The 26,174-nt window shown below is 41.7% G+C and overlaps 1 protein-coding gene and 1 pseudogene across 1 annotated transcript in view; one reads left to right on the plus strand and one right to left on the minus strand.

Moving 5' to 3' along the window:
• The window catches only part of LOC108520013 (CREB3 regulatory factor-like), a 39,842-nt gene that overhangs the window by 8,289 nt on the left and 5,379 nt on the right, over window positions 1-26,174 (plus strand). The window contains exons 2-3 of the mRNA XM_017859281.1: window positions 20,354-20,574; window positions 25,957-26,082. Coding sequence (XP_017714770.1) covers window positions 20,566-20,574; window positions 25,957-26,082 — 135 coding nt within the window. The 5' untranslated portion in view covers window positions 20,354-20,565. The remainder of the gene's footprint in view (window positions 1-20,353; window positions 20,575-25,956; window positions 26,083-26,174) is intronic.
• Window positions 24,664-25,894, minus strand: LOC108519997 (cell division control protein 42 homolog pseudogene; annotated as a pseudogene).

The following is a 26,174-nucleotide window of genomic DNA, read 5'->3' on the forward strand; positions in this document are numbered from 1 at the left end:
TTCTTGTTGTGCATTTGTTTTCTTCAGTGTAATGTTTTGTCCTGAGGGTTTGAGGTGCTCCTTTTATAAAAGCAGTTTCTTTTTTGGCTGCTGATGGAATTGCTGCCTTTTCTATTATAGGTTAGTCATTTACTGAGAAATTTAAAGCATTACAAAAATAAAACTTTAAAAAGGTCTTTGATGATATGGGGGGAGGAATTAGGGGTAGGGTGGATGTACTTTTGAAAATATTCACTGTAGAATTCCTTAAAACAGCAAGGCTTCTAGCATCCTATTGGTGTGGTATAAATGAGGTGGACTCGTGCAGATTTTGTTGTTGTTTTTTGAGACAGGTTCTTGCTCTGTCACCCAGGCTGAAGTGCAGGGGCACGATCATGGCTCACTGCAGCCTTGACTTTCCAGGCTCAAGCAATCATCCTGCCTCAGTCTCCTGAGCCTCCTGAGTATCTGGGACTACAGGTGCACACCACCACACCTGGCTAATTTTTTTTTTTTTTTTTTTTTTTTTTTTTGAGGCAGAGTCTCGCTTTGTCACCCAGGCTGGAGTACAATGGAACACTCTTGGTTCACTGCAACCTCCACCTCCCAGGTTCAAGCGATTCTCCTGCCTCAGGCTTCCTTGTAGCTGGGATTACTGGGATGCATCACCATGCCCAACTAATTTTGTATTTTTAGTAGAGTTGAGGTTTCTCCATGTTGGTCAGGCTGGTCTTGAACTTTCCACGCCGGGTGATCCATCCGCCTTGGCCTCCCAAAGTGCTGGGATTACAGGTGTGAGCCACTGTGCCTGGCCCACCTGGCTAATTTAAAAAATTCTTTGTAGAGAGAGAGTTTTACTGTGTTGCCCAGGCTGGTGTTGAGCTCCTGAACTCAGGTGACCCTCCTACCTCAGCCTCCCAAAGTGTTGGGGTTACAGGTGTGAGCCACTGTACCCAGCTGTACAGTTTTTGAACTGCTTTTTAGTAAGGCTTTCATCTTTACCTTTGAATCCCCTACTAGAGTTGCCCATAGACTAGGAGAGGAGATACACATTGCAACCCAATGTTACGATGGTTTTTCAGAACAAAATGTTCTGAAATATGGAAGAAGGACTGCTAACTCTGCCTGGGGAAAGTTGAATATTCATAGAAAAAGTGGTGTTTGAACTTAGTTTTGAAGATTAGTGAAGGAAGCATTCTAGTACAGTTGAAATGTAAAAGATGTGTAGTGTGGGGTTGGGTATGAGATGGTTTGAGCTAAGGCAGAGGTGGGAGGGAGAATGGAAGAGGAGGAAACTGATTTGTAAGATTTAGGAGGAAATAGCTTTTTTTGCTTTCTCTTTGTCCTCTAATTCTCTTCAGTCTGTTCTATGCTGTCAGGTCTCCAGTCTCTTTTCTCTGTAGCTCCCTGTACCTCTGACTTTGGTTGATTCGTCTTTTCCCGTAGTGTTTCATTTTTCTTTTAGTCCCACCTTTTCTAATGTGTTGGTACTAAGGTACTGTTCATTCTGACTCTATTTGTCTCTTGCCTTTATTTCACCTCCCACCCTCCCTGCCTCTCTCTCTTTATTCCCTTTGGGTTATATTTCTTTTCTCTTCTTTCTCTCCCCCTTCCTTCCTTCCTTCTTCTTCTTCTTCTTCTTTTTTTTTTTTTTTTTTTTAGACAGGATTGTGCAGTGGCATAGTCGTGGCTCACTGCAGCCTTGACCTTGGGTTCAAGTGATCCTCCCACTTCAGCCTCACGAGTAGCTGAGACTACACGTGTGTGCCACCATGCCCAGCTAATTTTTTTTTGTAGAGACAGGGTCTCCCCACATTGCCCAGGCTGGTCTTAAACTCCAGGGCTCAAGCCATCCCTTGGCCTCCCAAAATGTCCGATTACAGGCGTGAGCAACCGCACCTGGCCCCTTTGGGTTTCTCTTTGCCCCTACCTTTACATTTTATTTGCTTTATTTATTTTTTATTTTTTTGAGGTGAGGTTTTGCTGTGTTGTCCAAGCTGGCCTGAAGCTCCTGGTGTCAAACAATCCCATCTCAGTCTCCTGAGTAGCTCAGGCTGCAGGTGTGTGCCACCTCTCATTATGTTTTTTTTAAAATCAAAGCAAAATAAATTCTTCCACACTATCTGCTTATTTTGCATGTAAATAGCATATAAATTGATTCCCTCTTAGGAAATCTTGTAAGATCAACTCCTTTTGATACCTGTCCAAAGACTTAATTATCCATTTTTATGAATTTCTTTTTATGAAACATTTTCCCTTGTATTCAAAGATGCTACTTCAAAGGCCATAGTGTAGAATGTGACTGCCCGTGTACCCTGTTTTCTATTTCTTATGCACCTACAAATTGTTCTATAACAAAGTGCAATTCACCTTTTCCCTAAAGCTTTCCCAAACTTTCCCAGTTAGTATTCTTCTTGGTAGTTTTCTATTATTTTCTAAACACCTCTTTTTAAAATTCAGCTTTATTGAGTTATAGTTTATGTAAAAGAAAATTCAACCAATTTTGAGTTTTGACAAATACATGGTGTCATCTAACGACTGTTATATCTCCATCATTTTTATTACCACAGAAAGTTCCTCCTGCCGCTTTCATTTAGTTCTCCTGCCCTCGTCCTTGGCTCCAGTCACTGATTTGCTTTGTATCACTATTTTCTCTGGAATTTCATATAAATCTTTTGGTATAATGTGTTGTCTTTTGAGTCTGACTTCTTTTAGTTAACAGTGATTTTGAGATATTCATATTGTGTTGTGTATTCGTTGAGTCTTTTTTGTTTGTTTGTTTTCTTCTTTTTGAGACAGGGTCTCGTTCTGTTGCCCAGGCCGAGTGCCGTGGCGTGATAATGGCTCATTGTATCCTTGATCTCCTGGGCTAGAGTAATTCTCCAGCCTCATGAGTGTCTGGGACTACAGGTGTCATCATCATGCCTGACTAATTTTTGATTTTTTGTGGAGATGGGTTTTTGTCATGTTTCCCAGGCTGGTCTGGAACTTTTGGTTGCAAGCAGTCCTCCTGCCTCAGCCTCCCAAAGTGCTGGGATTACAGGTGTGAGCAACCTTTCTTAGCCTGAGCCACCATGCTGGGCCTGAGCCTTTGTTATTGTATGGACATACCACAATTTATCTGTTTACCAGTTGATAGACATCTGCATTGCTTCCAGATTTTAGGCTATTATAACTGAAATGGTTTTAAGTATTCATGTACAAGTCTTTTAGATACCTCTCTTTTAACATTAATTATATTTTATTTGGAAGTTGAGTTGCAGAGCTGTCAAGAGTGAACCCCCAGCATTCACAAATAGGCATTTTGCTAGTTCTGTGGTTTTGAGCATCTTTCAGCTTAGATTCATCATCTGTAAAATGGGACAGGCTGGAGATCCAAGCAAGCTAGAGAGCACAGGCCAATTTAAGGAGGAGATCTCTTTCTTCAAGTGATCATCTTTCTGGGAATATGTACCCAACGTCTAATTTTTTCCCCCAAAAGAGTGGTATTTGAGATCAGACATCAAATTTTATATGAAATTTTATGTGAAATTTAAATACTGGCAGTTACAATTTAAAAAAACTAATGCAACTGATTTGCAACTGAACACAACTTTGTGGGCATTGTTTTCTCGCTGCAGTCCAGTTTGAGACCTCAGCTATAAATCTTCAGTTGATTTTGTCTTCTGTTTTAAAATGTATATCCTCCTAGTAGAGTGCACTTGTTAGGTCCTTTTTACCTTAGTTTTATAGCTCAGCATAATAACTTGCTGGTTGTCAAAATTCCCAAGTTAAAAACTAACGAGTTACTGTAAATTTTATTCTTTCCTCTGATTGGAAGGATATTAAGAATACTGACTGCCTGATGGAGGAGTGGAACTAGGTTCTGGTTACTCTATGTACTTCTTTAAGAGCTGCTGATTCTATTCAGTGCTATGTTTTCTCAGCAGTTGGAATAATCTGCCTCACTTGTTAGATTTATCTCAACACTTTTGAGACAAATATGGTATAGATTAAACTCTGCGTGTCTCTTTATTAGAAACTATGCAAAGTATTACAAATATACACATAAATTATGTATCACTCTATTTCCTCAAATTGTCTAGAACCATTTGGTGAAGCCAGTATAATGAACTATGAAAAGGTAATAAATTGTATTTGTTTGAACAATAAAGAGCAATAATCTCTCTAAAGAGGTCTTTTCGTCTTTATCTGCTATTTCTTTATTGTGTATAGAGATGACTAGTTTGGAGCTTTATGAATTACTTTGTAAGTCCAGAGATTCTTTTGCTGATTAAACCTGCATAATTGACATACACCCTCATAAGGCTGGGGGCAAGGGTGTTAAGTGTCCTGTGTTGCCTGAGTATCCCATATTCACCCTGGTTCTAGCTTGGTGGAATGTGGAATTTAGACAATTTAGGATTCTGAGTGGGCTGGGCACGGTGGCTCACACCTGTAATCCCAGCACTTTGGGAGGCCGGGGCAGGCAAATTGCCTGAGCTCAGGAGTTCGAGACCAGCCTAGGCAACATAGTGAAACCCCATCAGTACTAAAAAAAAAAAATTAGCTGGGTGTGGCAGCATGTATCTGTAGTCCCAGCTACTCGGGAGGCTGAGGCAGGAGAATTGCTTGAACCTGGGAGGCGGAGGTTGCACTGAGCTGAGATCATGCCACTGCACTCCAGCCTGGGCGACAAAGGGAGACTCCATCCCAAAAAAAAAAAAAGGGATTCTGAGTTGACTTTGGTTTTATACCTTAATAGCAGCAACATCCCAGGAGTATCACATACCAAGGAATAGATTTGAGAATAAAAATAGCCACCATTTATTGAGAGTCTGTTTTATGCTAGGGCTAGATACTTTATATGTTATTTTATTGTTAATCACAGTATCCCCACAAAGTAAAGGGGAATTCTTGCATTTATATGTAAAGTAAGGGAGATGAGAGTCTGGAATGAAATTCTTTTTTTTTTTTTTTTTTTTTTTATATTTGTTTTTTTTTTTTTTTTTTTTTGAGACGGAGTCTCTGTCACCCAGGCTGGAGTGCAGTGCCTTAATCTCCACCTCCCAGGTTCAAACAATTCCCCCATCTCAGCCTCCTGAATAGTTGGGATTACAAGTGTGCGCCACCACACCTGGCTAATTTTTGTGTTGTTAGTAGAGATGGGGTTTCACCACGTTGGCCAGGCTAGTCTCAAACTCCTGACCTCAGGTGATTCACCCACCTTGGCCTCCCAAAGTACAGGGATTACAGGCATGAGCCACCATACCTGGCCATGAAATTCAAAATGTTCATTCCCAATGCATAGCCTTTTACCTAGAGTTGGTTCCTCATAAAGTAAGCTTTTTAGGAATGTTAGAGCCAAAGAGGCACCAAGCTTTTCTCAGTGTTAAAAGAGATGACTGCAAAACCATGTTCATATAACCTCTGTACTGACTCTTACATAGTTTATGCTGGTAGTAAAACCTATTTCACAGTAGGAAGGAATTTGAAGAGAATTTGAAAATTATTTCTAGTATATGTCATGCTGCTTTTGAAACGGTGCCAAATCTGAGAAAAGAGGAAGGAAACAATTTTTTTTTTTTTGAGACAGAATCTCTCCTGTAGTCTAGGCTGGAATGCAGTGGCGTGATCTCATCTTACTGCAACCTGCACCTCCTGAGTTCAAGTGATTTTCATGCCTCAGCCTCCTGAGCAGCTGGGACTACAGGTGTGTGCCGCCACACCTAGCTAATTTTTGTCTTTTCAGTAGAGACAGGGTTTCGCCATGTTGGCCAGCCTGGTCTTGAACTCCTCACCTCAAGTGGTCTGTCTGCCTTGGCCTCCCAAAGTGCTGGGATTATAGGCAGTTAGCCACCATGCCTTACCCCTGCAATGAATTTTGAAGAAGAGCTCAAATCCTTGCTAACAACAGCATCAAAGTTGTTAGAGTGTGTGAAGAACGTCTGGTGTCACTGGAATCCTGCTGTGTGCTCCAGTGTGTTCTCGCTTGCATCACTGCCTGTTTTTATGGTGCTGCCATTAATTGTACTATTCTCTTTTTAACATTTTGTAGATTTCTGCAGAACAGCTTAAAAAATGAAGTGATTCTTTTTTTTTTTTTTTGAGTCAGAGTCTCGCTCTGTCGCCCAGGCTGGAGTGCAGTGGCGTGATCTTGGTTCACTGCAAGCTCCGCCTCCCGGGTTCACGCCATTCTCCTGCCTCAGCCTCCCAAGTAGCTGGGACTACAGGCGCCTGCCACCATGCCCGGCTAATTTTTTGTATTTTTAGTAGAGATGAGGTTTCACCGTGTTAGCCAAGATGGTCTCGATCTCCTGACCTCGTGATCTGCCCGCCTCGGCTTCCCAAAGTGCTGGGATTACAGGCGTGAGCCACTGCACCTGGCCACAAAGTGATTCTTTAAAACTTAAATATTTAACATCCTGCATAAAATATTTTGTTTTAATATGGTGAGTTTATCTTCCTGCTGTGTAGTTTAAAACATTAAAATACAATAATGACGAGGGAGAGAACAGTGTAACATATATCAGTCCAGTGCCTGAATTCAGTTGATTTAAATTAAATTTAATTCTACTTCTTCCTCTATCCTCTTTTCCCTAGACAATAATTCTATCAGGTCTTTAAAATGGACTAAAATTTAAATATCACTCTTCTTGGAAATTAAAAAAAATTCAATAGTACAATTTTTCATATTTTTACTATATGATACTACAGTAGTTCAAGACTCAGTTTAACAAACTAAGATCTCTGGAGCACATAAAAGATGCTCAATAAATATGTATTGAATGACTGACTTTTTTGTAATGTCCTCATTGTGAAGAGCACCGCACTTTTGACTCCTTATCCAGAAGGACATGTGGTCTTAGGGGATTTCCCATTCATTTTCAGCCAACTCTTGTGGGGATGACTGCTCGGAAAGGCATTGCTTTTGGCACTGTAGTGAAACAGATGTGAGATGTGATGGTCATTCTCAAAGATGTCACAATCTGGTAGTGGAAGCAAGGGAATAGGAGAGAAGAGGAAAAATATGAGCTAAGATATGAAGGTCAGAGTCTCACTACTGGAAATTTTTAGTGGAGTGAAGTAGGATTGTAACTGTCTTGAGGATTAGGGGAAATGGTAAAATCAATCTAATATTAGACTTTAAAGAAGAGTAGTGGAAGACAGGGTTGGAAAGATAGTGTCATTGTGTATGAGTATGTATATGTGTGTGTGTGTGTGTGTATATATATATGTGTGTGTATATATTATATATATATTTTTTTTTGAGATGGAGTTTCGCTCTTGTTGCCCAGGCCGAGTGGAGTGGCACGATCTCGCATCACTGCAACCTCTGCCTCCCGAGTTCAAACGATTCTCCTGCCTCAGCCTTCTGAGTAGCTGGGATTATAGGCATGCACCACCACGCCCAGCTAATTTTTTGGGTTTTTTTGGTTTTTTTTAGTAGAGACAGGGTTTCGTCATGTTGGCCAGGCTGGTCTCAAACTCCTGACCTCAGGTGATCCATCCACCTCAGCCTCCCAAAGTGCAGGGATTACAGTGTGAGCCACCGTGCCGGCCTTGTTTTTGTTTTTTTTTAATGAGACTAGGTCTTGCTATATGGCCTAGCTGGGCTCACGTGATCCTCCTGCCTCAGCCTCCCAAAGTGCTGGGATTATAGGTATGAGCCGCTTGTGTCTGGCCTAAGGTCTGAGTAGTTTGGACATTATCCAAGAAACGTATGGGAGTTGCTGATGACTTTGGAGCACAATGTTAATATGACATGTGATAGGTTAGAAAGAATAATTTTATATTAATAATTATTTTAGGCTAAGCGTGGTGGGTCATGCCTGTAATCCCAGCACTTTGGGAGGCCAAGGTAGGTGATTGCTTGAGCCCAGGAGCTTGAGACCAGCCTGGGCAACATGGTGAAACCCTCTCTACAAAAAAATGCAATAATTAGCCAGGCGTGGTGGCATGTGTCTATATTCCCAGCTACTCAGGAGGCAGAAGTGGGAGGGCTTGAGCCTGGAAGGTGGAAGTTGCAGTAGCTGAGATCACACCACATCTCTCCAGTGTAGGTGACAGAGCAAGACCCTGTCTCAAAAAATTATTTTAATAATTTTCATTAATTTTTAATAATTATTAATTTTAAAATAATTTTTCTTTTTTTTTTTGTAAGAGACCGAGTCTTACACTGTTGCTGGGGCTGAAGTGCAGTGGCACAGTCATAGCTCACTACAGTCTCGAACTCCTGAACTCAAGCCATCCTCCTGCCTCAGCTGAATAGCTGGGACTATAGGCATGTGCCACCATGCCTGGCTAATTGTTTTATCTATTTTTTTTTTTTTTCTTTTTAAGATGGAGTCTCACTCTGTCGCCCAGCTCAGGTCGGAGTACAGTGGTGCAATCTGGGCTCACTGCAACCTCCGCCTACCGGGTTCACGCCATTCTCCCACCTCAGCCTCCCAAGTAGCTGGGACTACAGGCGCCCGCCACCACGCCCAGCTAATTTTGTTTTTGTATTTTTAGTAGAGATGAGTTTTCACTGTCTTAGCCTGGATGGTCTCAAACTCCTGACCTCCTAATCCGCCCTTCTCGGCCTCCCAATGTGCTGGGATGACAGGCATGAGCCACAGCACCCGGGAGGCTCTGTTGCCCAGACTGGAGTGCAGTGGCGCGATCACAGCTCACTGCAAGCCCCACCTCCCAGGTTCACGCCATTCTCCTGCCTCAGCCTCCCGAGTAGCTGGGACTACAGGTGCCCGCCACCATACCCGGCTAATTTTTTGTATTTTTAGTAGAGACAAGGTTTCACCATGTTAGCCAGGATGGTCTCCATCTCCTGACCTCGTGATCTGCCTGCCTTGGCCTCCCAAAGTGCTGGGATTACAGGCGTGAGTCACTGCGCCCGGCTGCCAGACTAATTTTTACGTGTTTTTTTTTTTTTTTTTTTCTGTAGAGACAGGGTCTCACGATGTTTCCAAGACCGGTCTCCAACTCCTGGCCTCAATTAATCATCCTGCCGTGGCTTCCCAAAGTGCTAGGATTATTGGCATGAGAATAATTTTAAAATGGGGCATAAGAACTCGAGAGCAAGGGGAGGATAGAGACAGGAAGACTGTAGGGCAAATACTAGAATGGTAAATATAAGATGATGAGGGCCAAGTAGGGGTTGAAAAAGAGGGAAGGGCATAGTGAAACAGATGCATTTGTGTGCAGTACAAGGTAAGTGATCTGTATATCTTTGTTAAAAAGAATTGGTATGATTTAACAAAGCAAGTAGGGGAGAAGAAGTTAGAGTGAAGGCTGAAATCAGCCTTCTATCCCTGAATGTCAGAGAGTGATAGTATTATTGACAGAATAGGAATGTTTGGATGGGGAGATGGCATGTTGTATCTGAGGTGATGGAATGTGAACATGGAGATATCCACATATCAGATGATAGAGCTCATGCATGCACATGTTTAGGTTCAAAATGTAGATTTGGGAGTCCTTTGGAAATGATCTTTGAGGCCCTAAGAGTAGAGATAGTCTTGTGACGATGGGTTTGCTTGGAGGCATCCATTTACTGAATGACCTTGGACAAACCTCTTATCCTTGCTGTACTTTTTATTTATTAATATAAAAAGGTTGGACAGGGACTGGGGGATAGTGGTTACCCTGATACCAAGACTATGTTAACTAGATGTTTTATCAAAATACTGGTTCTTGTTACTTCACCAAGTTGTTTTATCAAATGACAGGGTATAGAAATGTACTTTAATCTGTAAACAGCTACACAGATACAAACTGTGAATATTTTGTCCCCAGTAGTAATCAGAGTTGGCTGGGATTAGAAATGCATCCTCTGGTTCTGTCTAAAATTGTTCCATGCTCTTATTCTTTGCTCTGAACAACTTAATTGACAGATACCAAGGCTGCAGAAAGCCTCCAATACCTTGCAATTGATAGTTTTCAGAAAAAAAAAAAAAGCAGTCCTTCCCATTCAACTCAGATGAATCCAGACACTTGCTTTAATAGTCTTCTTTTTAGGGCTGGGCGCGGGGTGGCTCACGTCTGTAATCCCAGCACTTTTGGAGGCTGAGGTGGGCAGATCATGAGGTCAGGAGATCAAGACCATCCTGGCTCATATGGTGAAACCCTGTCTCTACTAAAGATGCAAAAAATTAGGTGGGCGTGGTGGCAGGTGTGTGTAGTCCCAGCTACTCGGGAGGCTGAGGCAGGAGAATCACTTGAACCCAGGAGGCGGAGGTTGCAGTGAGCCGAGATTGCGCCACTGCACTCCAACCTGGTGACAGAGCGAGACTCCGTCTAAATAAATAAATAAATAATAGTTTTCTTTTTGGCAAGGTGCGGTGGCTCATGCCTGCAATCCCATCCCTTTGGGAGGCTGAGGTGGGTAGATCACCTGAGGTCAGGAGTTCGAGACCAACGTGACCAACATGGTGAAAAACTGTCTGTACTAAAAATACAAAATTAGCTGGGTTTTGTGGTGCATGCTGTGTGAAAGTAGCTGTGGTAAAAGTAGCTGTGGTAAAAGTAGCTGCGTAAAAGTAGCTGTGGTAATCCCAGCTACTTTGGAGGCTGGGGCAGGAGAATGGCTTCAACTCTGGAGGTGGAGGTTCCAGTGAGCAGAGATCACACCATTGCACTCCAGCCTAGGCAAGAAGAGCGAAACTCTATCTCAAAAAAAAAAAAAAAAAAAAAAAAAAAAAAAAAAAAGCCTTCTTCCTTAGTTGGTTCCCAAAGAGCTTTGATCTAAGCTCCCATATGTTGCCCCTGTAACCCAAAGATTAAAGTTGGATAGAAGCCTTTGGAAAGGAATTGAACAAAATTGTAACTGAGAGTTCTTTCTCTAACATGGCATTCTAAGGAGAGATCGCTTTTGAGATTTAGTATATTCTCTTTGCTTTTTAAGATTTTCAGTAAAAGGTGGTTTTCGTTATTTTGTTTAATTACATTTTTCATGGCAGACCTAATTCACCTCCCATATTTTATTTTTTTAATTTTTGTTGTTTATTTTTTTATTTTCAGAGTCTCACTCTGTCACCCAGGCTGGAATGCAGTGGTGTGATCTCAGCTCACTGCAGTCTCCACCTCTGGGGTTCAAGTGATTCTCCTGCCTCAGCTGCCCAAGTAGCTGGGATTACAAGTGCCCACCAACACACCTGGCTAATTTTATATTTTAGTAGAGGGGGTTTCGCCATGTTGGCCAGGCTGGTCTCGAACTCCTGACCTCACATGATCTGCCTGCCTTGTCCTCCCAAAGTGTTGGGATTACAGGCATGAGTGACCGTGCCTGGCTACCTCCCATATTTTAAAAACTCTCTGAGTGTGAGGATAAAAGACTATTGGATTGATCATGTATACAGAGTGTGCAAGGTGGTATGGCAAAAGGATCACAAATTCTTATAAGGTCATTATAAGTACCACTTTGGCTAGGAAAATGATCTTTTTTCACCTAATCTGAGGGAAAAGATACACCTTCTTCCTCCTTACTTTCCTCTTTTCCCATTGTTCTTCCTTAAAGAGTAGCAGCAGCAGAATTTGGAAAATAAATAAATAAATATTTTTTTTCCAAAAAAAATTGGAAAACTAATAATCGTGACATAAGCTATAATAATGTATTTTGAATTTTACTTGCCTATTTCTAAATTTTGGAGTCTAGAGAACTGCTCTCAGAGGGTAAAATATAGTGATTCACCTGTAGTTTTGGTTACAGGATTCATATTACATAATAAAGGGAGAACTTGAGCTCCACCTTTCCCCCAGTGTATTTCTTGCATAGGCAACCTCTGCTGCTTAAATGTTTTGGAGACTTTGGGATATCTGATTTCAACTGTACCATGAAACAGGTAGTGGCTTGACTTAGTAAGCATCTGAAGGACTGTTTTGTTCTACTCTTGCAGAGTAGGGTAGTTTTCAAAAGGAAAGGAAAGGAATTGTTGAGTGGGACCTTTGAAGTATATATAGCAGGATGGATAGAATATAAGGCAGATGGGTCCTAGTTTGCTAAAGAGCTTGGGCAGTCTGATAAGTTGTCTTTCTTGCCAAACAAGGGAGTCACGTGGGGTATACACATTGTATAACCTTTTCAATCACCAAGGTTGCCTGTTCTTCCTGCCTCCCTGTTTCCTTGCCTCCTTGCCTCCCTTCTTCACTTCCCTTCCTTCTCCACCTCCCTGTCCATACCCCTACCTTCCCCTGCCTCTCTTCCTTTCCCTTTCTTTCATTCTTTCCTGCCCTCCTGCCTACTTCCCTGTGTCCTTTTCTTTACCTCCGGTCTTAGTCTGTTTTCTGTTGCTATAACCACAGATTAGATAATGGATAATTTTAAAGAAAAGAGATTTATCGCTAGGCATGGTGGCTTACGCTTCAAATCCCAGCATTTTGGAAGGCCGAGGCAGGAGGATCGCTTGAGCCCACGAATTTGAGACCAATATGGGCAACATAATAAGACCCCGTCTCTACAAAAAAAAAAAAAAAAAAGTAATTAAGTAAAAAGTAAAAGAAAAGAGATTTATTTGGCTCATGATTCTGAAGACTGCAAAGTCCAAGAACATGACACTGGCATCTGTTCAGGGTCATCCCATAGTAAAAGGCGAGAGGGTGAGAGCACATGAGACAGGAAGTTGATCTGAATTCATTTTTTTCTATTAAGAACCCACTCCTGTGTCCAGTGATAATGTCATTGATACCTACCTCTTAAAGGGTCAGCATTCCAGTACTGGTAGGATGGCAATTAAATTTCAAACATGGCCGGGCGCGGTGGCTCAAGCCTGTAATCCCAGCACTTCGGGAGGCCGAGACGGGTGGATCACAAAGTCAGGAGATCGAGACCATCCTAGCTAACACGGTGAAACCCTGTCTCTACTAAAAATAATACACAAAAAACTAGCTGGCGGGTGCGGCCCTGGTAGTCCCAGCTACTCGGGAGGCTTGAGGCAGGAGAATGGGCATAAACCGGGAGGCAAGAGCTTGCAGTGATGCTGAGATTGGCCCACTGCACCCAGCCTGGGCGACAGAGCAAGACTCTTCAAAAAAAAAAAAAAAAAAAAAATTCAAACATGTTTTGGAGGGGAACAATTCAAAAACCAATAGCATCTTCCTTCCTGTCCTTCCTTTCTTTCCTTTTTCCCTTTCAACTTTACTGAGGATTAAGCCTTAGGAGAAATGATTTATTTAAATTAGGGGTCATGACCAGGCACAGTGAGGTTGAGGTGTGGTGGAGGTTGCAGTGAGCTGAGATTGCACCACTGCACTCCAGCCTGGGGGACAGAGTGAGACTCTGTCTCAAAAAAAAAAAAAAAAAAAAATTAGTGTTTAGAACAGTTTCTGCCTCCTAGAATTGTGGATCTGGAACAGTTTAAAGACAACAGAGAGAGGAACAAGACCCCTGGTCACATGAAAGAAATGAGCATGAACCAGCAAAGATTAGGAAAGATCAAAGTAGACCATAGTATATTAACTACATAGCAGTATAAATTTATTGGCGTTCCTTTTTTGTTTTTCTTTTTTGAGACAGTGTCTCACTCTTAGCCCAGGCTGGAGTGCAGTGGTGTGATCTCGGCTCACCGCAACCTCTGCCTCTCAGGTTCAAGCGATTCTCCTGCCTCAGCTTCCTAAGTAGCTGGGATTACAGGCACCCGCCACCATGTCCAGCTAATTTTTTATATTTTATTAGAGACGGCGTTTCACCATGTTGGCCAGGCTAGTCTCGAACTCCTGAACTCAAGTAAGCCGCCCGCCTCGGCCTCCCACAGTGCTAGAATTACAGGATGAGTCACTACGCCCAGCCTGTATTCAGGCACTTCTTACCTAAAAAACTTTAAAAAAAATTGTGGTAAAATGTATAAAAATTTACTATTTTAACCATCTTTAGCTGTATAATTTTATGGCATTACGTACATTGACAGTGTTGTGTAACCATCACCACTGTCTATTTCAGAACACTTTTTTTTTGAGACCAAGTCTCACTCTGTTGCCCAGGCTGGAGTGCAGTGGCACGATCTGGGCTTACTGCAACCTCTGCCTCCCCGGTTCAAGCGATTCTCCTGCCTCATTTTCCCAAGTATCTGGGACTATAGGCGTAAGCCACCACGCCTGGCTAATTTTTGTATTTTTTGTAGAGACAGGGTTTCATCATGTTTTGGCCAGGCTGGTCTCAAATTCCTGACCTCAAGTGACCCACCCGCCTCAGCCTCCCAAAGTGCTGGAATTACAGGCATGAGCCACCACCCCCAGCCCCCAGAACACTTTTATCTTCCCAAACAGAAACTGTGTACACTTATTAAATAATAACTGTTGCAGCCTTTAGTAACCGCTGTTCTACTCTCTTTCTCTATTCTAAGCACCTCATATAAGCCTAACATACAATATTTGTCCTTTTGTGTCTAGTTTATTTTACTTACCATAATGTTTTTAAGGTTCATTCTTGTCGTAGTGTGTATCAGAATTTTATTCATTTTTATGGCTGAATAATATTGTTGTATTTGCCATATTTTGTTGATCCATTCATCTGTTTGTGGACACTTAAGTTGTGTTTACCTTTTGGCTTTTGTGCATAATGCTGCCATGAACATGGGTGTACACATATCTGTTTCAGGCTCTGCTTTCAACTCTTTTAGGTATATACCTAGGAGTGGAATTGCTAGATTATATGGTAATTGGATTTCGCTTTTTGAAGAAATACCAAACCGTTTCCCACGCCAGCTGCAGTCCTACCAGCAAATGCATGAGGGCTCTGATTTCTCTATATCCTTGCCAATATTTGTTATTTTCCACTTTTTGGATAATATTCATCCTAAATGGTGTGTCAAAAATGTTTTAGCATTTACTCTGATGAATGTTAGATGACTCAGAAGAGCTACTTACTGTTGTGAGGAACCGGTCTCCTATAAGTTACTAAAAGGGGGCAATGGCCTAAGTCAGTTCCATATAAAAGGGGAGCTGCAGGGATTCTGGCCATCATATACAGCATCTCCTTATTCATAAAATACTCTCATTTACAAAAAGGTATGTTTATTTACAAAAAGCTATGTTTATTATTAATATATAATATATATTATTAATACATAATAAATATATATTGTTTGTAAAATACTCTCATTTACAATGAGGTTTATATATTTCTTGATGTGAACTTTTTCTTTATATGTGGGCTCAAGGATTAGCTGAAACTCTCAGATTCAGAAAGAGCACAATTGAGGAGCTCTTGAAAATACGTAAGCTGCCAGGACACACCAGTCAAGTCTTGGGCTTGGCTTTTAAAGTTACGATTACTTGTTTCGGCAGTTCTAGGAATGAGCTTTTTGTAAGAAGATTATACCTATTACTTTACCTTTTGTCTTGCCTATCATACATAGTAAGCCTCAATATATGTTCAGAGAAACAAAAACAAATAGAAAAAAAGCCCAGGATAAGACATAGCAGAAAGGGGCTATGTAAGAATTTGAAGCTGTGGCTATTTTCAAGTGATACCATTGAACCTAAAAAATCATGTGTTCCTCCTCATGCTTCAGCCGTCTAGGATCTAGTTCTCTGTTACAGGAATATCTTTGTCTGCCTAACAGCTTTTGTTATTTTTTGAATGAGCCTCAGGTACAGGAAATCTGTTGATAAATAATATTTCTAATGTACCACAGTCCTCTCTTGAAAAATCCATAAAATTGTATTGGGGGCCGGGCGTGGTGGCTAATGCCTGTAATCCCAACACTTCGGGAGGCTGAGGTGGGTGGATATCCTAAGGTCAGCAGTTCGAGACCAGCCTGGCCAACATGGTGCAACCCCGTCTCTACAAAAAATACAAAAATTAGCTTAGTGTGGTGGTACTTGCCTGTAATCCCAGTTACTCGGGAGGCTGAGGCAAAAGAATCACTTGAACCCAGGAGGCAGAGGTTGCAGTGAGCTGAGATTGTGCCATTGCCATTCCAGCCTGGGCGATGAGTAAAACTCCATCTCAAAAGAAAAAACAAAAACTGTATTGGGAACTGGTGGAACAGTGCTATGAATAAAAGAAGATAACGACTAGAGGAATTTGGCCTTTCCCTTTCTCCCCCAACTTCCCTGGAAGAAATACAAATCTTGAGGTAGGCATGAGGGCAGGATGGAAGATTTGATGATCAAATACATTTAGGAAATGGTACCTGGGTATACTCACCTTTTGGTGATTTATAAAACACATTAACACAAAGTTTCCATGAAGTCCTGTATCAAAGGCAGTATACAACTTCATTTAATGTGTTTTTCAAACCTCACAACCCTTTCCTTGAGTAACCATTGAACATTCTTTGTAACAAATATTCCTTGGTTCACACTTTGGGAAATTGACACCTGCTTTGTAAATCGAATTTTGTGTTTATTTTTATTTTTAAAAATACAGACAAGGTCTTGCTGTTTGGCCCAGGCTCGACCCGAACTCCTGGGCTCATGCAATTCTCCTGCCTCAGCCTCCTAAGTAGCTGGGCCTGCAGGCATACACACCATGGTGCCGGGCTACTAGACCGTTGCTTTTGATGTATTTTAATATCAAAGCTTCAAGTAAGATATGGATATTCTTGAGTCCAAAGACGTGTAAAGCCATCCTGAAAAGCAAGTTGTTACACCTTCCTCCTCATTGTTGTTATTCTTGCTTTTTTTTTTTTTTTTTGAGACAGAGTCTCCAGGCTCCAGGCTGTCACCAGGCTGGAGTGCAGTGGCACAGTCTCAGCTCACTGCAACCTCTGCCTCCTGGGTTTAAGTGATTCTTCTGCCTCAGCCTCCTGAGTAGCTGGGACTACAGGTGTGTGCCACCATGCCCAGCCGATTTTGTGTTTTTAGTAGAGACGGGGTTTCACCAAGATGGTCTTGATCTCTTGACCTTGTGATCCACCTGCCTCGGCCTCCCAAAGTGCTGGGATTACAGGTGTGAGCCACTGTACCCGGCCTTATTATTCTGCTTTCTAAATATTAATGTACCCTTTGTATATGGTTTGCTGGTACAGGATACAGTTTTTGAGTAGTGTATCATTATGGAAAATGCTATGTAATGGTAATTTCTATAGAAAACTTTTTTCTTCCTTCACTTTTGGGTGGGCACTTTCATTCTTTGTGGTTGTGTTGTGATAAATGTTTTGGAAGAGTACTAAGCATTTCTGGAAAATGGGTATGAAATGTTGGGGATGAAGATAGTTTGTTGTGAAGTTGTGTCATTAGTTTTAGAGACTGGGAGAGTTTATCACTGAAAAGGAGTTCCACAGCATAGAATAGAATTGGTCCTTTCCCTGTCCTATTTGCTGCCACTTGTGAGACTAGGAGAAACAACTAGGTGAACGAACTCAACCCATTACTTGGTAGAGACCCTCTCTGGGAATCAGTGCCTTGAAAACATTTAGCCGTGCTGCTAACAGTTATCACAGGTATTGAGCTTTTGAGCTAGACTCACTGTAGGACAAATAATGAAAACTAAAAAACAAAACGAACAACAGGCCGGGCGCGGTGGCTCAAGCCTGTAATCCCAGCACTTTGGGAGGCCGAGACGGGCGGATCACGAGGTCAGGAGATCAAGACCATCCTGGCTAACACGGTGAAACCCCGTCTCTACTAAAAAATACAAAAAACTAGCCATGCGAGGTGGCGGGCGCCTGTAATCCCAGCTACTCGGGAGGCTGAGGCAGGAGAATGGCATAAACCCGGGAGGCGGAGCTTGCAGTGAGCTGAGATCCGGCCACTGCACTCCAGCCTGGGCGACAGAGCGAGACTCCGTCTCAAAAAAACAACAACAACAACAACAAAAAAACAAAACCAGAAAGCATTGGCACAATATACCTATGGATGATAATCACCTTTCCAAATTAATTTTATTACTACATCATAGTGTAATATGTCATTCATTCCCATAACATTTCTATTACATAGTTAAGAGATAGTAAGTGTTATTTCTCTGATCTGGGAGCTAAGGCATAAACTTAACAAATTTACTCCAGTTTGTATGGCTGTTTCAATTACGGGATCAAACTTGGAATCCAGATCTCCTAAACAATTGCTCTTTTTGCTAACTGCATTTAACTCATTTGATGTGTTTAAATACATTTTTAAATAAATACATGTATTTGTATTGAAGTTTTATGGCTTAGACAGTTAAATAAACAGGAAAGAGTATTGTTTTTTTTCTCTTAAAGATCAGAAAAGTGAGGCTTAGAAAGATGGCCTTACCTAGTGTTGTATAGTTTGGAGGTGAGAGCTGTGACTGAAATTTAGCCCTTTTTTTGTCCACTGTTGATAAACCAAGATGTCGGTAGATAGTGTCTTTACTGGATGCCAGTAAGTGTGTATTGAATAGAACTCAATCTCTTCCTATTTTTTTTTTTTTATTTTAACAATTTTTAAATTTTTTTGAGACAGAGTCTCACTCTGTCACACAGGCTGGAGTGCAGTGGCGCTATCTCAGCTTACTGGAACCTCTGCCTCCTGGGTTCAAGCGATTCTTGTGCCTCAACCTCCCAAATAGCTGGGATTACAGGCGCATGCCACCACACCTGGCTAATTATTGTATTTTTAGTAGAGATGGAGTTTTGCCATGTTGGCCAGGCTGGTCTTGAACTCCTGACCTCAAGTGATCTACCTGCCTCAGCCTCCCAAAGTGCTGGGGTTACAGGCATGAGCCACTGCGCCCAGCTGACCCTATTGCTAGTAAGGTTAATTTTTCAGATTTTAAAGGATATCAAACTTTTCTCCCAGATCCAGGTTTTACACCAAGATTATACTAGTCGACTTTATTGAACACATGACTTGAATTAGATGCCTTTTGGGAGGCCTAAATCATAGGTCTAGAAAAAGTGACTGACCTTCTTATAGGAGTCAGGAGAGAGAATTAGGGCAATGACTATGACTACATACCAGTTGTAGGACAACCGCATGAGGTCACATAAGGAGAAACTGTGCAAGAACAGGCCTTTGGCAGGAACAGGGAGCAATCTAGTTATACTGTAGCACTGAATTGAAAAGCACAGTTAACTCTGTTTCTAGGTGGGCGCTTGACATTGTTTCCTAGGTTAGACCAGTGAGTTGGGAATGACAGCCCACTGGAGGGGAGAGTGCAGCAAAGATGCAGGAAACACAAATTGTAGTCAGTTTGTTAATCTAATTAAGTAGAACAATGATTGAGTCCCTGGGCATGGTGTTGTGTGCCTGTAATCTCAGCTGCTTGGGAGGCTGAGGCAGGAGAATCACTTGAACCCAGGAGGTTGAGGTTGCAGTGAGCCAAGATTGGGCCACTGCATTCCAGCCTGGGTGACCGAGTGAGACTCTTGTCCAAAAAAAAAAAAAAAAAAAAGGAAATTAATATAATGTACCACTCTAACCCTCTAGCCCAGACAGTGTGCTGATTTCAGAAGGCAAATTCATTGTAAATTGATTGTTTACCAATATAAGAAGTGACACTACATCTAGACCGAATTAGATCAAGGATAGGGCGGTGTGTGTCTCAAACTTTAGAGAGGACCACAATCACCTGGAGGGTGTATTAAGAAACACTGCTGGTACCCACTCCTAGAGGTTCTGTTTTTGATTTTGCATTTTAAACAAATTTTTAGGTTGATGCTGATGTTAATACTGCTGATCCTTGGATCACATTTTGAGACCCACTGATCTTGGACAGGAAAATGAAGCGAGTATAACTGTTCAGTTCCTCCTGATTAAGGTCTTCACGGAGAAGGGAAAAAACACTAACATTTAAGTCTGTACCCTGTCAAAATCCTGTGCCACGTGATTGGTAGTCATTGTTTAACTTAACCCTTGAAACCACTCTGCAAAGCAGTCCCCAGGCCCATTTTCCCTCAAACATACACCTGTTAAAAACTTGCTGGAATAATTCTTTCTTCAATGGCAGCTTATACCTTATAACTGAAAGAATAATGTTGGCATATACCATTACAAATGGGATTTTATTTAATGTAGAGGATATGTTAAGTTCCATTGCTGACTATTACGTATTCATTACTCTTCTTGTTGACTTACGAGAGAGATAAAATGTAGATTAATTTAGCAGTAATGATTATACAATAAATGGAATTAAATTTTGAGATATGGTTTCTCATAACAAAGTGAATGAGAGCTTGACTTTAAAAATCAATATATTACATCTTTCAGATCACAGAAAAAATGAGCCTATGTTAATTTTGTGTGGTTTTTTTTAATGTTGCCAATTGGTTATTGACCAGCTGTACTTTAGAAAAATACAGGAGGAGGAATGGTAAATTTCAGAATAGTAAGTATTAAGATGTGACAAAATCCTTGATAACTCAACCATAAGACTTACTCATTTAAAGCACAGTATTCTCTGCTAATATTGTTTTTGAAAAGTCAACTTTTTTTTGAAACGTCAACTTGTTTTTCCTGGAACTCAGTGAAGTTACTTTGTGTTGTTTGACAGACAGCATCATACAGAATTATTAAAAAAAAAAAAAAAAAAAAAAAAAAAAAAAGCAGTGATCCAAGCAGTTGAATTGGAAGCACTCTGGGGAAACCTGCTGTTTATTGTGAAAATCATCTTCGATCTCGGAATTAAAAGTAAAGCTGGAAAGGAATTTACAAACGAGAAAAAAAAGAAGTTTGGAATCGGATTCACAGGATCTGGGCTTGGAAATGCCTCAGGTAAATCATACAGAGTAGGTGCAAAGTTTTATATTTTCCTACTACAGAAAGTCAATACCATTGACTCTTAAATGAATCTTAACACAACTTTGCATACTACCTTTTTACGATATCTTATTTCTGATCTCAGCTAGTTTTGAGTACATGTTCTTCCTTCTATTGGCTTCTATTTCTTTCTTTGCTATCACTTGAAGTTTAATGAGTTCTACATAGGTAGTATTGTGAATAGGTAGAAGGGGGACAGATCTGTTGGCTTTATGGGGCAAAACCAACTCCCCTGAAAATTAATCTGCCACAGCAATCCCATTTCTGTCTCCTCACTCTTCCTATTTCCCAGTTCTTACCTTTCATTTATGCCAGCTGAATTTAAAAGTAATTAAGAGGAAATAGTGAGAGACTTCAGGCTCCCTCCCCCAACCCCTCTCATCTCTCTCTTTCTCATAGACACACACACACTTGCATATGTGTGCACATATAAATATCTCCTTACAAAACATATCTAAGAATGATTGTATCTGTTTATATTATGGCAGCTACTCTGAATTGATCGGTTTTGTTTTGAGGCAATCACTGAGACAATCAATGAAGCCCTGTTAGTCCCTATTCTGCTTATCTAAACTCCTCCTTTTCTTCTCCAGTGTTTAGCTCTTGCCCCTCCGCTGTTTGTTTCAGTGCTGGGGAAGAACCTAGCAGTAATGAGTGGGCAGGGACTCTTGGGTGACTTTTTGTGTCTGAGCTATCCTTTGAGCATAGGGAATCAACAATTTGCTGGGATTGTCTGGTGACTCGAGACAGGCAGAAGAGGCAAAGAAAGGGGACTTGGTTAATGGATATTGACAAGACAGTGGCCGGCCAGGCCCAGTGGCTCACGCCTGTAATCACAGCACTTTGGGAGGCCAAGACAGGCGGATCACAAGGTCAGGAGACCAAGACCAGTCTGGCCAACATCGTGAAACCCTCTTTACTAAAAATACAAAAATTAGCTGGGTGTGGTGGCACGTACCTGTAATCCCAGCCACTCGGGAGGCTGAGACAGGAGAATTGCTTGAACCTGGGAGGCAGAGGTTGTAGTGAGCCAAGATCACGCCACTGGACTCTAGCCTGGGGAAAGAGGGAGCTCCGTGTCAAGAAAAGAAAAGACCAGCGGCCTACTGCCACCCCAACCTCTGTGACAGATGGACTGCACATACCCTTTTGGAGTGGTTGCCCATTCAAGGTTTAGTTTTATATTTACTGAGTACTTGAATTTGGGGCTTAAATTTTAAACTTATTTTCTCAAGCTAACTTTTTCTAGGAAGAAAGGTTCTGCAGGCCTGGAAATGTTGGGGAAGATAAGAGAAAGAGAAAAGAAAACAATAAGATGGGACGTACCAATGAAGAAAAATACGATGAGAAGGTCTATGAAAAGTCCAGTTTGTAAAAGATAGAAAATATATGAAAAGAATAAGCAAATAGATTAATACCATTTAAAAACATTTCTGCAGAAACTTGTAAAAAAAAAATAAAAAAAAAATAAAAACTAAGAAATTTTGGCCTGGTGTCAGTGGTTCATGTCTGTAATCCCAGCACTTTGGGAGGCCAAGGCGGGCGGATCACTTGAGGTCAGGAGTTTGAAACCAACCTGGCCAACATGGTGAAACCCTGTCTCTACTAAAAATACAAAAATTAGGCCAGGCGTGGTGGTGTGCACCTGTAGTCCTAGCTACTCGGAAGACTGAGTCAGGAGAATTGCGTGAACCCGGGAGGTGGAGGTTGCAGTGAGCTGAGATCATGCCACTGCACTCCAGCCTGTGCGACAGAGCGAGACTCTGTCTCAAAGAAAAAGAAAAAAGCTGGGTACAGTGGCTTGCACCTGTAATCCCAGCACTTTGGGAGGCCGAGGCAGACTGATCACTTGAGGTCAGGAGTTAGATCAGCCTGGCTAACATATAGTGAAACCCCCATCTCTACTAAAAGATATAAAAAGTAGCTGGACTTGGTGGCGTGCTCCTGTAGTCCCAGCTGCTTGGGAAGCTGAGGCAGGAGAATCGCTTGAACACTGGAGGTGGAGGTTGCAGTGAGTTGAGATCTTGCCACTGCACTCCGCCTGGGTAACAGAGCGAAACTATGTCTCTCCAAAAAAAAAAAAGAAATTTTGTATTCTTTCTCATTCTCTTTCTTCAGCTCAGTTAGATTTCAAAGTGAAGCCTTTCTATTATTTGACCCACTTTAGAAGGGTGAGCCCAGACTTGACTCTGGAGGGATTTGTATAGATGTTAAAATGTAAACAGAAGATAGAGAAAAAAACAAGAAGGAGAATTAATACTGGGTCTCAAGTCTTTTTTTTTCCCCTTTACTTATTATGGAATGGACTGTGCCCTTTTCGGGAATCAGGATTAAGGCTACAGCGTTCATGCCCAGGTTACTGGTCTTACCAAGGAGATATTTGGGTATTTAGTTGATTCTGTTTCCGTTACCTTCCTGCAGGCATTGGTTGTACTAGATAGTGAATCCCAAACTGTCTTCCAGCTTGCTTTGGAAAATAAGACATGGGACTCACTTAGCAGCACAGAGTGAGAGTGATTTGCTGTATCTGCAGACCCCAGGAAAAAACAGGGAATTCTCTACTGATGATAGTTAAAATAGTGTTGTTAGACAAGGATGTGAAGAAATGTTATATAGCTAAGTGAAAGTACTTGATAGGTGCTGTATGGTGACTGGTGGCTAAATAAGCTTTACTTTCTAGAAGATACTAATTGCTGCTCTATATTTTTTCAATTTTTTTTGACAGGGAAACACTTCTTTAAATTACAAACGCAATTCATTTGGTGTATTTCAAAGGTGCAATACTTTTCTTCATGTATCAGTGAAAGAAGTTAGAAATTAACTGCCCAAAAAATCAACAAATGGCAAACCAATGTCCGTGAAAGTCACAGTCACATATAGTGTGGCCTAGAAAACAGAGGGGCAAGACAGGCTCCACCTACTTTCATGAGTTTCATCAAATACTGGATCTACTCAAGGGTGGAAAGAAAAGGCAACTTTCAAAAAGGAGTATGTTATTAAATGAGGCGTTTACTATACTCCTTCTTGACAGCACTAGATGGGGAACATGTTTTCTAAACTAGATCTAGGAAGTGGATCCGTCCTCCTCCCCTTAAGGGCTATCCACTGGTTAATGAATAAAAAAAACAAGACTGAAAAACAAATTGCACACACACTCTCCTCAAAAAAATAGGAAAAAAAACCCAACAACATACCAAGATGTCCCAGATTACTCTCCAGAGTGGAACTGGGGAACAGCTTCAACAATTCCAATTAGTTTGTTACAGAGTCAGCCATAAGCATGCCTTGCTTTTAAACAAATAATAAAGAAGTTTTAAAACAGCAAAACCTAGTACTAATCACTTTTCTGACAATACACAATTACTCAAAATTAACTAGTACTGGGAGGGGGAAGGGGGGAACCATACCTATGGGCCTTGTCCTACACAAGTGCATGTGGGTAGGTTCACGGCATGTGTCATTATTGCAAAACAAATTTATTTTATTTATTTATTTATTTTTGAGACGGAGTCTCGCTCTGTCGCCCAGGCTGGAGTGCAGTGGCACGATCTCTGCTCACTGCAAGCTCTGCCTCCCGGGTTCACACCATTCTCTTGCCTCAGCCTCCACAGTAGCTGGGAATATAGATGCCCACCACCACACCCGACTAATTTTGGTTTTGTATTTTTAGTAGAGACGGGGTTTCACTGTGTTAGCCAGGATGGTCTCTATCTCCTGACCTCGTGATCTACCCGCCTCGGCCTCCCAAAGTGCTGGGATTACAGGCGTGAGCCACTGCGCCCGGCCTATTTTTTATTTTTTGAGTTGGAGTTTCGCTTTCGTTGTCCAGGCTGGAGTGCAATGGGACGATCTCGGCTCACTGCAACCTCCACCTCCTGGATTCAAGCGATTCTCCTGCTTCAGCCTCCTGAATAGCTGGGATTACAGGTACGTACCACCACACCTGGCTAATTTTTGTATTTTTAGTAGAGACAGAGTTTTGCCACATTGGCCAGCCTGGTCTCGAACTCCTGACCTCAGATGATCTGCCTGCCTTGGCTTCCCAAAGTGCTGGATTACAGGCTTGAGCCACCGCACCCAGCCTGAATTTTAACTTTTACTCTTTAGTTTGATTTAAACATTGCTTTTACTATGATGCCGACACCAGCTGTGCAGAAAGGGCTCTGGAGAGACGTTCATAGCAGCACACACCTGCGGCTCTTCTTCAATTCTCGAGGCTCCAGGGCAGTCAATATTGCGTCGACAAATATGTTCTTTTTTTTTTTTTTTCTGGAGATGGACTTTCGCTCTTGTTGCCCAGGCTGTAGCGCAATGGTGCAATCTCAGCTCACTGCAACCTTCGCCTCCCAGGTTCAAGCGATTCTCCTGCCTCAGCCTCCCGAGTAGCTGGGATTACAGGCACCTGCCACCACGCCCGGTTAATTTTTGCGTTTTTAGTAGAGACAGGGTTTCACTATGTCCAGGCTGGTCTCAAACTCCTGACCTCGGGTGGAACACCTGCCTCAGCCTCCCAAAGTGCTGAGATTACAGGCATGAGCCATCGCGTCCAGCTGTCAAATACATTCTTTAGGCCTTTTTGTGTGAGTGTAGAATACTCCATGATACCTGACAGCCTTCAGGTCACAGGCCAGCTTTTTAGCAGTCTCCAGAGTGATAGGCTTCTGTTTGTTCTTGGAAAGTTTCTCAATAGTAGAGGGGTCATCTCTGATATTAGTTTGGGTCCCAACAAGCAAGAAAGGAGTCTTTGGGACGGTTATCTCAGGCACCCACTTTTTTCACATTTTCAAATGAAGATGGAGAGACCACTGAAAAACAGAGTAGAAATACATCTGTTCGTGGATAACTCAGCAGTTGTAATCTGTTATAATCCTTTGCCCTACAGTATCAAAAAGTCCAAGAGTGTATGGTTCTCTGCCAGTCGTAACGGTGACTGCATAGTTGTCAAAAACAGTACATTATTCTGATGGAAATTTGTTTGTTGTGTAGGATATCAGGAGACATGTTTTACCAACAGCACCATCACCCACAACACAATTGTCTGCATTGCTGAAATAGTTTTGTATCCACTTTCAATATTTCAAATCTGATGTTGACCTCAGCTTCTCCACCGGGGCATTGGCAGCACTCTATTTTTTCTATTTTTAGGCATTTTCCTAATTTAAGTCTACGGTTCAGTGTTAGCCAAAGCTCTTAAATATACTATACAGTAGAAAAAAGTATAGAAATGTTTTCTGAAAAGAGTAAATTACTTAGTGGGTGTGGAGTTGGGACTCATATGTGATAAATTGGTCTCAAAATAGTCTTTAACTTTCTAAAATAAAAATCACTCTGTTGTAGCCTAGTGTAAGCGGAATGGATCCGCCTTTTGGGGATGCCTTTCGAAGCCACACCTTTTCGGAACAAACTCTGATGAGCACAGATCTCTTAGCAAACAGTTCGGATCCAGATTTCATGTATGAACTGGTAAGCAACATTTTCTTGGTTTTGGTCTTGATTGATTTGGGGTAAAAGTTTGTGGGAGAGTTTTTTACTTATAAATGCCTGGGGGGGGGGGG

The sequence above is a fragment of the Rhinopithecus bieti genome, unplaced genomic scaffold (genome assembly GCF_001698545.2).
Source record: "Rhinopithecus bieti isolate Rb0 unplaced genomic scaffold, ASM169854v2 scaffold_49762, whole genome shotgun sequence".
In the NCBI taxonomy this organism is placed as follows: domain Eukaryota; kingdom Metazoa; phylum Chordata; class Mammalia; order Primates; family Cercopithecidae; genus Rhinopithecus; species Rhinopithecus bieti.